The sequence below is a fragment of the Myiozetetes cayanensis genome, unplaced genomic scaffold, assembly GCF_022539395.1.
Source record: "Myiozetetes cayanensis isolate MyiCay16 unplaced genomic scaffold, myiCay2020 scf20-37, whole genome shotgun sequence".
Lineage (NCBI taxonomy): Eukaryota > Metazoa > Chordata > Aves > Passeriformes > Tyrannidae > Myiozetetes > Myiozetetes cayanensis.
The window spans coordinates 14,169,144-14,182,899 of NW_026087412.1; the positions used below are offsets into that span (position 1 = coordinate 14,169,144).

Genomic DNA, 13,756 nt, shown 5'->3' on the forward strand with positions numbered 1-13,756 from the left:
GCTCAGGGGATTTGGGGTGACAGGGGTCATGTGTCTGGCAAGGGAGCTTTTGTGGGGGGCTCTGGGGACTGGTGGGAGGCTTGGGGCAGTCTGGGGGCTGGTGGGGGGCTTGAGGAGGTGATGGGAGGGTCTGAGGGCTGGCAGGTGCTGTGGGGGCTGGCAGGGGGGCACAGGCCTGGCAGGGGGGATTGGGGACTGGCAGGGGCACGGAGCTCACAGCAGTATTGGGGTTGGGGGTGACAGGGGTCATATGGCTGGCAGGGGGCTTTGGGGGGCTGCAAGAGAGGCTCTGGAGGCTGCTGAGGCTCTCTGTGGCTGGTGGGAGCCTTGGAAGCTGATGGGGGGTCTGGGGGGATGACAGATGCCATGGGGGGCTGGCAGGAGGGTCTGGGGGCTGGCAGGGGGACACAGAGCTGGCAGGGCCATGGGGGGCTGGCAGGAGCCACGTGGTACCTGAGGGACCTACCTATGGCAGGTGACTCCCCACCCACGGCCCCCCCAGCACTGCCTGCGTGGGGTCAGGGCCATCAGAGCAGGGACAACAGGGGGCCAGGGGGTGGCCTGTCACCCCGGAGGGGCAGGACCTGGCCCTGCAGAGCAGGGTGGGCTCAGCTCTGCCTCTCAAGTCCCCCTGGCCCGGCCCCACCGGGAGCTGCAGGACAGGTTCTGCCGGGCTGTCCCCTGGGCCCCCTGCCCGGTCCCCCGTGGGGGCCCTGCTGCGGGGGCTGCACATCCCCCCACGGCACAGGGACCACCGTGTCCCCCCCGTTCTGTAGTGAGACTGTTAGGGACACAACAGCTCTTCCCTCGCAAAACAACCCGCGGGAAGGGTGGGATTTCTGTCACCTGAGTGGGACAGTGCTGCCCTCCCGTGTCGCCCCCAACTTGTGGCAGGGATGTAGGGGGCACAGCAGCTTCCCCACCACCACGGTGGGGAAAAAAAAAAACCAAAACAAACCACGGGTAAGATGTGGCTTCAGACACTCGCATGGGTCAGGTCTGGCCCTCCCCCGTTCGAGTCCCCCTTCTGTGGTGTGGATGCTGGGGACGCAGCAGCGCCCCTCCCAAAAAACACCAAACCACGTGTGTGGTTTGACTTCAGCCGCCCGCGGGGGACATTTCTGCCTCCCATTCACGTTCGACCTTTTGTGGTGGGGCTGTTGGGGACACAGCAGCTTTCTCTCCACCAAAAACCCACGTGGGACAGTGCAGCCCTCCTGTGACCCCCCCTCTCGCCCCCCCCTTTCCTAATCGGCCTGTTGGGGACACAGCAGCTCCCCCCGCAAAGAAGAACCACGGGTGGGGTGTGACTTCTGCAACCCTCGTGGGGCAGTGCTGTCTCCCACTCCTACGCCTCTTGTTTTATAGTGGGGCTGCTGGGGACGCCGCAGATCTCCCCGCCAAACAAAAAAACCCCGTGGGGGCAATGATTCCACCCCCCCGCCCTCCCCCCATTTTGGATGGGGGGGGGGCCATGAGGACGCCACAGCTGCATTCCCTCCCTCAAAACAAAATCACGGGTGGGGTGTGACCAGCCACCCGCGTGGGCCCCGGGGGAGGGACCCCCCCCGGCGAGGCTGCAGCATCCGGGCCGGCCCCGCCACATCCTGCCGCCGGAAGGAGCCGCGGCCCCGGGACAACCCCCGCCGGTGACGTCATGCGGGGGCCCCCGCCAGGCGTGACGCCAGCCCCGCTCTGTGACGTCACGCGGCGGGCGGGCGGCGCCGCTCCTGCAGGGAGGGGGATCCCCCCCCACCCCCTTTTTCCCCGGTGTGACTTCCCAACCCCCTCCCCCGAGCCGCCCCGGCGCGGGTGGGGCTCCGGTGAGTGCCGCCCCGCCCCCGCCACGTCCCCGGGGGACACGGACACGCGGGGGGACACGGACACGCGGGGGCGGCCATGCCGCAGCGCCGGGGTGACCTTGTGCGGGGGGTAGCGGGTGTCCCCCGCGGGTTCCCCAGGGCGGGGCTCGGTGCCCCCAGTGCCCCCGCGGGGGCGGGAGGGGCCGCCGCCGCCCCCGCCCCCGCCCAGCGCCGCCCGCAGCCGGGGCCGGGCCGCTCGGTGCGGGGCGGCCATAAATCACGGCGGGCAGAGCCCCCGCCCCGCCGCCGCCCCGGGACCGGGCAGGGGGCCCAGCCCTGCCGCCGCCACCCCCGCCCCCAGCCCCTGCGGATGTGGCGGAGCGGCTCGGCCGCCCCGCACCGGCCCCGGCACCGGCCCCGGGGGGCCCCGCTCCGCCGAGCCCCGCACCCCGCCCCGCTCCCCGCCTGGCTCTGAGCCCCCACCGCAGGTACGATCGCGCTCCGGGCGCCGCGGAGGGGAGGAGGATGAGGATGATGAGGATGCCGCCACCGCCGGGGGAGGGGGAACCCTCCGGGGAGCCCCTTCCTCGCCACCCCGTGGGATGTGGGGGGTCCCTTGGCACCTGCAGCCCCCCCGCCCTGGGAGCGGGTCGGTGGGGGGGACGTGGCCCCGCTGCACCCCCGGGGTGGGGTGAGGAGAGGGGACCCTCTGCTGCCCGGTGGGTGCCGGGGGGGTGGCCGTCACCCGCTGTCCCCCCGCACCCCGGGCGGGTGTCCTGACCTTGGCCATGGGGCGGGGGCTGCGGCGGGGACGTGTTGGGTGGCTCTGCCCGGCTGCGGCCACTCCCGGGGACACAACCAGTGTCCCCACGGTGCGGGGAGGGCGAAGGGTTGGTGTTGGGTGGGGGGCATAGGGCGGCCCCATCGCGGTCCCACCCTGAAGGCGCCACCGCCGAGCAGCCACCCGTCACCCCCGTCCTCTTCGCGGGGTACACCTGGTCCCAGTCATGGAAGGTGACAGTCCCCATCACGGGGGGTGACGGCCTCGTGGGGCTGAGTTGTGGGGTGGCCAAGCCCAGGCTGTGCCGTTGCGGGGGGTTTTGGGAACTAGGTTGGGGTGACCCCCTCCTTGAGGTGACAGCAGCAGGGACCAGAAATTGTCCCCAGTGTCCCTGGGCACTGCTGCAGGGACTCGTTCCCTTCCCAGCATGGAGACACCCCACTGCTAGTGGCCACCTCCTCATGCCTTTGTCACTGTGCTGTTACCACCCTCACCCCCCCAATCGGAGTCCCCAGGTCCCCCCATCCCCACGCTGCTGCCGCACCCAGGGTGCTGATCTGCTGGGCGCTGGGGACCACCCTGCTGCTGTCCCCGCCTGCTCCAGCCGTGTCCCCAGGCAGAGGTAGCAGGGTCCTTGCTGTTGGTGGCACTGCTGTGGGGCTGCTCGCCGGGGGGTGGGTGGTGTCAGCTCCTTGCCAGGATCCCCACGACCTCCACATGCCTGGGAAGGGGGGGACCATGGCACTGGCCTCGGCTTGGGGACTGCAACTCCAGCCGTGGCCACCCCTGGGGAAAGCCCAGATGTTGGGGGGGACGAGTGCACTGGGACACACAGTGACAAGCTGGAGCCACCAGCGGGATGTGACCTCCCCCAGCCCCGCCGGGCACCGGTGGGATCCAGTGAGGAGTGGCAGTGCCAGCACCATCCACAGTGGGACAAGGCGGGATGGCGGGTCCCACGGTGGCAGCTGTGGGGACAATGACCCACATCCTGCCAACCCACCCACGCTGCCCCGGCACGGGGGGCTTCGGCAGCTGCCTCCCGTCGTGGCGGTGCCAGTCTGCCGCTGCCAAGTGCCACGGCGGCGGGGACAGAGCCCTGCCTGCAGCGCTGGCGCCGTTCCCACTCCCCGAGCCCCAGGGTCACCGTCCCCTGGCCGTGGCACTGGCATCCCTCGCCGCCGCCATCCCCGAGCCCACTGCTCTGCGGGAGCCTGTGCCCCGCGGCCCTTCTGTGCTATTCCTGGCGGGTTTGGGGCTGGGGGGGGACACACGACACCCCGGCAATGCCAGCAGCCTGGAGACCTGGCACCCCGCCGGCTGCACCAGGGTCACCCCGGGTCCCCCAGCCGTGCCGGCGGCCAGGCAGTGTGGGGGACCCAGGGGACCCCAGCCGGGCCAGCAGGGATGGGGGGACTCCCCCCACGCCTGGGCTCCATCCCAACGGCCCCCACCCGGACTGGGAAGCCCCTGGGCCCAGAGCCGCGCCGGACTGGTTTGAACTGGTGTGGCGGGGGGGAAGCTGGGCTGGGCCTGGGCTGGCAGCGCCTGGCGCGGGCAGGAGAGGCCGTGGGGGGAGAGCAGGCAGGAGCGGCCGGGGGCCGCGCGCGGGGGCCGCAGGTGCCGGGGCGTCCGGCCAAGCCACCCTAGGGCTCGTCCCCATCCCCATCCCGGCGGGGCCCCCGCGGCGCCCCGTTTCCCGAGGCCGCGTGGTTTGGCAGCTGCCTGCCCGCCCGCCCGCGGCCGCGCTGGGAGCCCTGGCGTCAGCGGCTGGAGGCCCCTTTCCCACCCGTCCCGCCCGGGGATGGCTGCCGTCCCCACCCGGCACCGCCCGCACCGGGACCCCCCAAACTCCCAGCCCGGAGGACGTGGGGACGCGGCCGCCACGGTGGGATCAGCCCTGATGTCTTGCCTGGCCCCACTGTGGGACCCCCATCGCTGGAGGAATTCCAGCACCCTGTCACACTCCCTCGGCTGGGGGTTCCACTGTAGCACCCCACTTGTGGTGCACCCCCCCCACCATCTGTCTTGTCTGTCCTCGAGCTGTGCCACCAGGCTGTGGGGCACATGGGAAGTGTCCGTAGCCTGAAAACCGGGGAGGGGCTCAGGGTGGGGACACCCCATGGGCAGGTCCTGCAGTGGGGCTCAGGTTGAAGACCCCCCAGAGTGCAGGGACCCCACTATGGGGCAGGCCCCATGGCCGGAGGGGCTCAGCGGGGTGTCCCTGCCCCAGGGGCCGGGTCAGCCCCCACAGCAGTGGGAGGAGGCGGATGCTTAGGCAGGGACCCCCCCCGTTGGAGAGGAGGGACGCAGCAATGGGGCCAGGGGGTGGGGGCTCAGCGTGATGCGATGCTGTGGGGCAGCTCCTCCCTCCGTGGGAGCCTGGGACAGGAACCCCCCCTGGGGCCGGCCCCTCGGCCAGCAGAGGGGTGCAGGCAAGGGGTCCCCCGCCCCGCCGCCCGGGCCCCATGCCCCCCGCGGCTCCTCCGCATTCCTCAGCGTCTGAGCCGGGCTGGACCCCCGCCAGCGCGGGGGGCCCCTCCGGCGGGGCAGGGCGGGGGACGGGCCCCCCGGGGCGGGGTGGGGATGGAGCGGGGGCCCCCCCGCTGCCACGTGTGCTGGGTGCGCCGTGCCCCCCGACACGGCCCCTCGGCCGCCCCCACCCTGCCCTGGGCGATGCGGGTGGCCGCGGGGGCACAGCCGGGGGACCGCAGGGGCTCTGGCTCGGGCGCTCACTGCTGCACCGAGCTGCCCCGTTCTCAGCTGCCTGCCAGATGTGTGGCGGCCGAGCCACGAGGGTGGCATTGTGATGTGCCATTCCATGCCGTTCCATGCCACGCCGTGCGGCCGGCAGCCCCTGTCCGGCCCCGGCAGCAGCGGCGTTGGCCGGCGGGGAAGGGGCCCCGACGGGGGAGGAAGCTCTGCCGCCTCCGGGGCTGAGGCCAGCGGGCTCGGCTGCCCGGGTCACCGCCGGGCTGGTGGCCGCCACCGCCCTCCTCTGCCGCTGGGAAAGGCCTCGCTGGGGCAGGCCCGCGGGGACGGACGGATGGATGCATGGATGGACGGACGGGGCGGGGGGGCAGAATGGGGACACCGCGGCTCCCGCGCCGCGGGTGCCCGGAGGATTTGGCAATCCCCGGCAGGGTTTGGTCGTGGGCCAAGGGGCTGTGCCGGCGACACGAAGAGGACATGCTGGGGACACCGAGGGGCCGGGGGGGGGGGGCCGGTGCCATGCGCTGCCCTTTGCCCGCTGCGGGAGGGGGCCGCTGCAGGGTGGCTGGAAGGGACGGCACAGTCCCTGTGCCAGCACCGTGGCCTCCGGCCCGGAGCAGAGCTGGGCATCGCCGTGGGGCCGGGCTGGGGCGATGCTCCAGGTGGCACTGGTGCCTCCCACCCCTGCGGTGACGCCCGGATGTCCCCCGCAGAGTCCACTCCGGCACCATGCATTCCCTGGAGGAGCCCCTGGACCTCAAGCTGAGCATCTCCAAGCTGCGAGCCGCCCGGGAGAAGCGCGGTCCCTCCGGGCCCCGGCCCCGCGCTCCCCAGCGCCCGGACACCCCGCCGGTCGGGGATGGCCGAGGGGGCAGCCGAGGGGGTCGCCGTGCTGTGCCAGCCTCGCCGTCCCCCGGGCTCCTGGCACACTCCAGGCTGGTGGAGCCGCGGGATGGACGCTTCCCGGCCGCCGTGCCGGTGGTGGACCTCAGCCTCTCGCCCCGCTCCGGGGGGGAGTCTCCGGCTGGCAGTGCTTCGCTGTCCCCTGAGCGCCAGGGCAGCGGGGACCTGCCCGGCCCCCTCACCCCCCACGTAAGTACGGCCATGACCCCCCACGAGGTGTCCCCAGCGATGGGGACTGTGACCCGACGGCGTTCCCAACCTCGGCAGGGCGCCCAGTGCCGGTGTACACACAGCCTGGGGTCAATGTCCTGCCTGCCCTCCCCCCTTCCCCCCTGGCTCCAGTGGCATCCCCAGGGTGCCTCCTGTGAGCTCTCCGGAGGGGTGTCTGTGAGGTTTGGGGGTCCCTGGGTGGGGTAGTGATCCCTGGGGGGCTTAGGGGAGAGCATGGGGGGATCTCTGGGGGGATTCTGTAGGGGATCTTTCAGCGTCTCTGGGAGGCTTTGGGGTCTCTGGGGGGGGGGGCTACAGGGATCTCTGGAGGGTTCTGGGGTCTTCTGGAGTCTCCATCCAGCTTGGCCCCATCCCCCACTGGCTCCTCATCCGGGCTCTCCTCCAGGATTTCCAGTCCCTGCGCTACATCGACGGCCTCCCCAGCTCCTTCCAGTTCTTCCTGCCACTGGGGGCTGGGGGGGCCCTGCATCTGCCCCCCGCTGCCTTCCTGCCCCCCAGCAAGGAGAAACGCCTCTCCCCTGAGCTGCCGCTGCCCAAGCAGCTCATCTGCCGCTGGTCCAAGGTCAGCAGGAAGGGATGGGGGGGACCACGGAGGGTTGTGGGGCTGGTGGGGTGCGTGGAAGCTTTGAGGTGGGGCTGGAAGGCCATGGCAGAGCTCTGTGGGACTGGGGGTGAGGTTTGGGGCTGGAGGGCTGTGCAGGAACAATGTAGGACTGGAGGGGGAGTCATGGGGAGCTGGGGGCTGTGCAGGGTGATACGGGGCTGGGGTGGTCATGCAGAGGGCCATTTCCATCTCTCCAAATGCTGGTGCTGCTGTGCATGTGGTCTGGGTGGGAGCTGGGATGGGATGGGGAGCAGGGGCTGGCCCTGCTGGGGGTCCTGGCCACCCCCAGTGCCCACCCCACCAGGCCTCCTCACCCCCAGCCTTCTGCCCACAGTGTAACCAGTTCTTTGACCTCCTGCAAGACCTCGTGGACCATGTCAATGACTTCCATGTCAAGCCCGAGAAGGATGCAGGGTACTGCTGCCACTGGGAGGGCTGCGCCCGCCATGGCAGGGGCTTCAACGCCAGGTGGGCATGGGCGGCTCCAGGGGGTCTCTGGGTCCCTGGGGGGATGCTATGGGAGGCAGGAGCCCAGCACTGGGACTGTGCAAGGGGAGTGTCCATTACTCCTTCCTTCCACTCATCCCTCCCTCCCTCCTTCCCTCCCTTCCTCTGGTGCAGGGTGTGAGGTCCTGGCAGGCTGGATGACCCTGCTGGCCTGGATATCCCTGTTCCCACACCCCATAGCCAGGGTATGGGGACAAGGACATGCCCTGGAAGTCAGGGCTGACCCCCTCCCTGACGTTCCCTTGCTAATACTTCCACAGGCAGATAGTGATGGTTCAAGGGGAAATGGTTCTAAACTAAAAGAGGAGAAATTGAGATTAGATCTTGGAAGAAATCCTTGCCTGTGGGTGGTGATGAGGCCCTGGCACAGGTTGCCCAAAGAAGCTGTGGCTGCCCCATCCCTGGAAGTGTTCAAGGCCAGGTTGGATGGGTCTTGGAGCAACCTGAGATAGTGGAAAGTGTCCCTGCCCACAGTAGGTGTGTTGGAATGAGGTGAGCTTTAAGCTCCCATTCAACTCAAACCATTCCATGATTCTGTGATTCCCCTGATCCCGGCAGGTACAAGATGCTGATCCACATCCGGACACACACCAATGAGAAGCCACACCGCTGCCCCACCTGCAACAAGAGCTTCTCCCGCCTGGAGAACCTGAAAATCCACAACCGCTCACACACAGGTCAGTGCAGCCCCTGCACCGCGCTCGCCGGGGGAGCAGCGGGGCCCAGGGGGGACACAGGGGACCCAGCAGGGCTGGTGCCCCCCGGCAGACCCAGTGCTGTCCCGCAGGTGAGAAGCCCTACATCTGCCCCTATGAAGGCTGCAACAAGCGTTACTCCAACTCCAGCGACCGCTTCAAGCACACCCGCACCCACTACGTGGAGAAGCCCTACTCCTGCAAGATGCCGGGCTGCCACAAGCGCTACACTGACCCCAGCTCCCTCCGCAAGCACATCAAAGCCCACGGGCATTTTGTCTCCCCCGAGCACCCAGAGATGCTCAAGGTCCACCCGCCTCCCAAAACGCCCCTGGGCTCGCCAGAGGTGCCCTACGTTAACGGGGCACAGCTCGTCATCCCCAACCCCGCCGCCCTCTTCGCTCCCCCGGGGCTGCCGGCACTGCCCATCCCGTTGGCACCGGCACCTCTGGACCTCAGCGCCCTGGGCTGCGGGGCTGCGGGAACCCTGCCCGCCCTGCCCGGCCCCGTCCTGCCCCTCAATGGCGGCCCCCTGAACTTGGCCAAGAGCCCTCTGCTGCCCTCGCCCTTCGCGGCGGGGCTGGGGCTGCCTGTCATGTCGCTGCTGGCCGGCGGGGCCAAGGCCGAGGGGGAGAAGGGCAGCGGGGCTGAGGGGCGGCCACCCAAGGCAGGCAAGGGGCCGGACAGCCGGAAGGAGAGGGGCGAAAGGACGGAGCTGGGGCGGCCGCGGGTGCTCCCCGAGAGCCTGGCACTGCTGCCGGGGGCTGTGCTCGACCTCTCACCTGGCGTCAGCTCGGGGGGCAGCCCCGAGGCGCTGCCCCCTGGCTGGGTGCTCATCCCCCCCGGCTCCCTGCTGCTCAAACCCGCCGCAGTCAACTGAGGGGCTCGACGATGCCCGGGGCCAGCCGCCGGCCCCGTGGGCAGATCCCGCTCCCTGGGGACGGAGGGGCATCGCCCCCTCCTCCCCCCTGCAGCCCCGGCGGGGCCTCGCTCGTGCTTTTAACTGTCACGAAAGAAGAACGGACTCTTCTGAGAAAAGCAATAATCCCTCGGCGGCCAAGCCGGCTGCAACCCCGCGCTGGGGGCAGCTGGGGGCACAGGGGGGTCCCCCTGCCCTCTCGGGCCTGGACAGCTGGATACGCTGCTATTTATTTCTTGACCAGCCCCCTGCTCTGACAGGGCTCTGCTTGGGCTCTCCTGCTTCTGCTGACACGGCGTCTCCCTGCCCGAAGCCTTGGCACTGCCGTGGGGGGCCAGAGCCCCCCAGCCTCCTGTCACACAGACAGCAGGGTGACAGCTCGGGGACCGCCCGCTGCCGCCACCCCGAGCTGTGCCCGGCCGTGCCATCCCACCCCGCAGGGTCGCGGGCAGTGCCGCAGCCACGGCCCCTCGTGCCGGGCCCAGCTGGCTGGGCACATGCCGGCCTGGCGCCCGCCCACGCCCTCCCGCCGCCCCCCCGGCCCTCCCGTGACAAGGCACACGGCCGCGTGTGCCGCTCGCCGCGCCGGCTCCGCGCCGGGCACAGACCCCTCTAGCTACGTTCATGCCTAACCACGCACCGCGAGCGCATGCGGGCGGCGCGGGCACGGCTCCGGGCACCGCCGGCACCGGCTGGCGGGGCACCCGCTCCTCGGGATGCACCGTGGGGCGCTCCCAGGTGAGCCCCCAGCCGCGGGGCACTGGCGGGGTGGGCAGCGTGCCCAGCCTCAGCGTGGGCACAGCTCAAAGCCTCCCCCGGGGGTCATACGTACATCCCACTGCCGGGCAGGACCCCCACCCATGGCCCGCTCCGAACCGTGGGGGTCTCCCCAGCGCTGCCCCTCCATGCTGAGTTGCCCCGCAGGGAGCCGGTCTCCCTGCTCTCACCGGCGGCCGCCCGGCGCTGCCCCAGCCCAGCATGGCCGCGGGCCATCGACCAGGCCGCCCCGGCCGGTGTAACGTCTCCTCGCTCCTCGTCGGTTTGTTGTTGCACATTCCAGGACATCAGTATTTTAACGGTCTCGAAGTGCCTTTCTATCGTAGTTTCTGGGTTGTTTTTATTTTCCTCCTGTTGGGCTCCATCGCTGTTAGCGTAGCGTGTAAGGACTGCACAAGTACGAGATAAGCTAACGACTGTAACACTATATTCGTCCAGGGGAGAGGAAGTTTATTAAGAAAACAATAAAGTTGAAGTAAGTTCCTGTTTCAGTGCGGTGGCCGTGGTGACAGCGGCGAGGAGCCCATGCTGGGGGCAGAGGGGTGCTGGAGGGGGTGGGTGTGACTTGCTGGCTCTGCCTGACCCCTGGCTGTGTCCCCACACTCCTGCTCAGGTAGCCTTGGCACCGGTGAAGCCCTGCTGGGGTCTGCAGGATGAGCTGCAAGTGGGGACAACCACGGCATGTGTGTCCCCCCCTCAACCCAGCAGTCATCCACGGTGGGAGGAGGGTAATGGCACAGCACCCCTGGGGTGTGGAGCCAGAGGTATCTGTGCACTCAGTCCAAGAGCATCCAACCCCGCCCAAAAATAGCTCCCACAGCCTCCCCCGGTGCCATTTGAGCCCTGGCAGCCCTTGGTGCCCCAGGGACACCCCTTGTTACCCAGCTGCCTCCCTCTTCCTCCTCCTCCTCATCCCCAGGGCAGGGGTTGATCCCTCGGGAGCAGCAGTGGGCAAGTCCCTGCTCCCTCCCGGGGCACGGAGCAGCCAGGCCAGGTGCTGGAGGACACGGTGTTTATTGGCCACTTATAAGTTAAGGGTGAGAGGGGCACGGGCTCCGGGGGTGGCGGGAGTCACGTCTCCGCTTTCCGCTCCTTCTCCTTGTCGCCCTTGGCCTGGATGCGGAGCTCCTCGTCCAGCCGCTCCTTGGCCCTCACCACCTGTGGGCAGGGGGTGACACACAGGGAGGGGGTGACACCTCCCCTGCCTCCCTCACCCACGGGGTTGCTCCCTCACTCACCTTGGACTGCAGGTAGAAGGAGCCTCCCACGGACTTGTCGTTCACCTTGAACAAGTGGTCGTAGTTCTGCCGAGAGAAGCTCCGGCTCAGATTCGTCTCCACCTTCCCCATTCCCAAGCCCTGGGGGCCTCCCGCTGCCTGCAGCATTGCTGGAGGTGACAGGAGTGATCCTGGGGACTCGTTGGCCCTGCCTGACTCCACTGTGGGTTCCCACATTCCCCGTCGGGCGCCTCCGGGGATCCCACGTCCCCTTTCCTGCGCAGCCCCACCGGGCAGAGCAGGGGCCAGGCCCCAAGGGCTGCTCCAGCTGGGGCAAGGAATCCTCCAGCTGGGATTAACTGAGCCCAGGACAGCACCGGGGACCAGCTGTCCCCGCCACACCAGGCAGCACCCTCAGGGCAGACAGGGCCCTGACAGCCTCTCCGTCCCTCCCCAGCTCCCAGGGGCCCTCTACCTTCTGGATCTCCTCGGGGTTGAGGCTGGAGACGTTGAGGATCTGCTGGGCTTCCTGGAGGCTGATGCCGATGATCCTGGAGGCGGCAGCAGACTGGGGCCTCTCGGAGCGTCCCCGCGCGTCGGCCGCTGCCCGGCTCGCTGCCGGGGACACCAGGGGTGAGACCCCCACGCTGCTCCCCCGGCCCCCCGGCCTCGGGGGAAGGGTCAGGCAGCAAAGCCCCGAGCTCCGAGGTGCTCAGAGCCCCCTCTCTGCCCCCCTGCAGTGCCCCTGGGGGTGATCCCAGTGCTGGGGACGTGTCAGGGCCAGAGGGGGCACCGATTGCTGCAGGCGGGGCAGGGCTGGGGCTGCCCCATCCCAGGGATTACCCTGCCGTGCCCTGCGGGGTGCTGGGTTAGCCTGGCAGCGGTGCCAGAGCCAGGCTGGAGCCCGGGAAGGCTGCAGGGAGCCCGGGGGAGACGGACACCATCAGGCCAGCGCTGGGAGGAGGGTGGGGACTGTCACCCCATGCCAGCTCCTCGGGTGTCCCCTGTGAGCACAGCACGGGCAGGGCAGCACGGGGGCCCCTGGGCGAGGGCAGGGGTGCAGAGCAGAGCCCGGGCAGGGCAGTGTGGGCACTCGGAGCAGCATCCCAGCTCCTACCTGCAAACTCCTGGCGCAGCGCCCGCATGAAGGCCCGTCCCACCACCTGGGCCCCCACCAGGATGATCTGTGCCAGGTACTTGGCCTGCGGGGACACCCTGCTGTCACAGCCACCACGGGGGCCCCGTCCCCACACAGGTCCTTCACCCTGTCACCTCTCCCTGCCTCCTGGGACTCTGCCCTACCCATCCCTGGCTTCTGCCAGGGCTATGCCTGGCCCTGTGATCCCACTTCCCCGACCCTGTCCCCCCTTCCCTGGCCCTGTGACCCCCTCCTCAGGCCCTGTCCCCCTTGCCGTGCTCCCCCTTCCTCTGCCCCGTCCCCCCCGCCTCCCTGTCCCCAGGCCCTGTCACTCCTCCCGTGCCCTGTCCCCCCTCCCACGGTGCTGTCGGCTCTCCCCCGTCCCTGCCCCCCCAGCCCCAGCTCCCCGGCACACCCGGGGCAGGGTGCCCGTCCCCTGTCCCTGCCCAGCCCCGTCCCCTCTCACCACAGCCCCGTCCCCTCTCACCACAGCCCCGTCCCCTCTCACCACAGCCCCGTCCCCTCTCACCATGTCCCCGCCGCCTCTTCCGCCCCGCCGCTCACGTGGCCGGGGCCGAGGGTCACGGCGGGCACCGAGACGGCGGCGGCGCGGGGCGGAGCGTCCCCTCGGCGGGCTCAGCGCCCCCTGGCGGTCGCGCCGCGCGGGAGGTCCGGGCAGCGGCCGGGGGATGGGGCGCGACCTCCCCCCCGCCCGGGTCCCCGTGTCCCTCCCGATGCCGGTCCCTGTGAATCCCTGCTCCTTGTGTCACCCCCGTGCAGGGCCTTCTGCTCCCCCCGGTGCCGCACCCTGTGTTCCCTCGGTCCCTGTGCCCCTCGGCGCCGGTCTCCGTGTCCCCACCAGTCCCCGTGTCCTACCGGTGCCTGTCCCTGTGTCCCCTGCACTCTCAGTGTCTCCCCGGGGCCGGTTCCTTCCCCTCCACCCCCTTCCCCAACGTCCTTGTGTCCTCCTGGCCACGCTGTCCCCCCGCTGCCAGTCCCTGTCCCCCCACCCCATCCCTGTGTCCCCCGGCTCCCTCCCTGTGTCCCCTCCAGGGCCGGTCCCTGTGCCCCCCGGTTCCCGTGTCCCCCCCCGCTCCCTGTGCCCCCGCGGTGTCCCGGGATCACGGCAGGACGCGGTGCTGGTGCAGCGGCTTTAATAGCGGGTCCTGCCCGCGGCGGGCCCTGCACACCCTGCTCCTCTTCCTTCTCCTCCTCCTCCTCTCTCTCCCCTCGGTTCCCCCGCCGGCTCTGCGGGTGCGGGGTTTGCCGGGTGGTCCTTGGGGTGCCGGGTCCAGCCTAGTCCTGCGGGACACTCGGTGTGGGTGAGGGGCGTGGCGGGGGTCGTGTCTCTTCCCCCCAGGTCCCTGCACTTACCCACTCGTCCTCATCCACCCCCTCGAAGGAGTCCTGGGGCAGCGGGTCATCTCGGTTGCCCAGCCGGGCCACCATGGCACTCAGGAGCTGTGGAGG

General features: G+C 70.2%; 2 protein-coding genes across 5 annotated transcripts in view; one reads left to right on the forward strand and one right to left on the reverse strand.

The window, feature by feature from the left end:
* Nucleotides 1-2,177: 2,177 nt before the first annotated feature.
* On the forward strand, nucleotides 2,178-10,422 carry GLIS2 (GLIS family zinc finger 2). Its single transcript, XM_050317686.1, has 6 exons — nucleotides 2,178-2,290; nucleotides 6,009-6,387; nucleotides 6,815-6,991; nucleotides 7,368-7,501; nucleotides 8,099-8,217; nucleotides 8,328-10,422. Exons 2-6 carry the CDS (start codon nucleotides 6,025-6,027, stop codon nucleotides 9,113-9,115), a joined length of 1,581 nt encoding a protein of 526 aa, XP_050173643.1. The 5' UTR covers nucleotides 2,178-2,290; nucleotides 6,009-6,024; the 3' UTR covers nucleotides 9,116-10,422.
* Nucleotides 10,423-10,929: 507 nt separating this feature from the next.
* The window catches only part of LOC126641191 (mitochondrial import inner membrane translocase subunit TIM16-like), a 38,038-nt gene continuing 35,211 nt past the window's right edge, over nucleotides 10,930-13,756 (reverse strand). Inside the window, exons 27-31 of one of the 4 annotated variants that reach the window (XM_050317637.1) lie at nucleotides 13,661-13,747; nucleotides 12,266-12,350; nucleotides 11,624-11,763; nucleotides 11,170-11,235; nucleotides 10,930-11,089 (exon numbers count right to left, since the gene is read on the reverse strand). In XM_050317637.1, coding sequence (XP_050173594.1) covers nucleotides 11,003-11,089; nucleotides 11,170-11,235; nucleotides 11,624-11,763; nucleotides 12,266-12,350; nucleotides 13,661-13,747 — 465 coding nt within the window. In that variant the 3' untranslated portion in view covers nucleotides 10,930-11,002. Of the gene's footprint in view, nucleotides 11,090-11,169; nucleotides 11,236-11,623; nucleotides 11,764-12,265; nucleotides 12,351-12,773; nucleotides 12,885-13,423; nucleotides 13,589-13,660; nucleotides 13,748-13,756 lie in introns of those variants that run through there. The other 3 variants (XM_050317636.1, XM_050317634.1, XM_050317633.1) reach the window with 3 other exon arrangements.

What these genes read in the sequence shown, in the direction of transcription:
- GLIS2 (XM_050317686.1), top strand. Translation starts at nt 6,025, where the DNA reads ATGCATTCCCTGGAGGAGCCCCTGGACCTCAAGCTGAGCATCTCCAAG. An exon ending in CCGGCCCCCTCACCCCCCAC is followed by an intron (nt 6,388 to 6,814) that starts GTAAGTACGGCC and finishes GCTCTCCTCCAG; the next exon opens with GATTTCCAGTCCCTGCGCTA. An exon ending in GGCAGGGGCTTCAACGCCAG is followed by an intron (nt 7,502 to 8,098) that starts GTGGGCATGGGC and finishes TGATCCCGGCAG; the next exon opens with GTACAAGATGCTGATCCACA.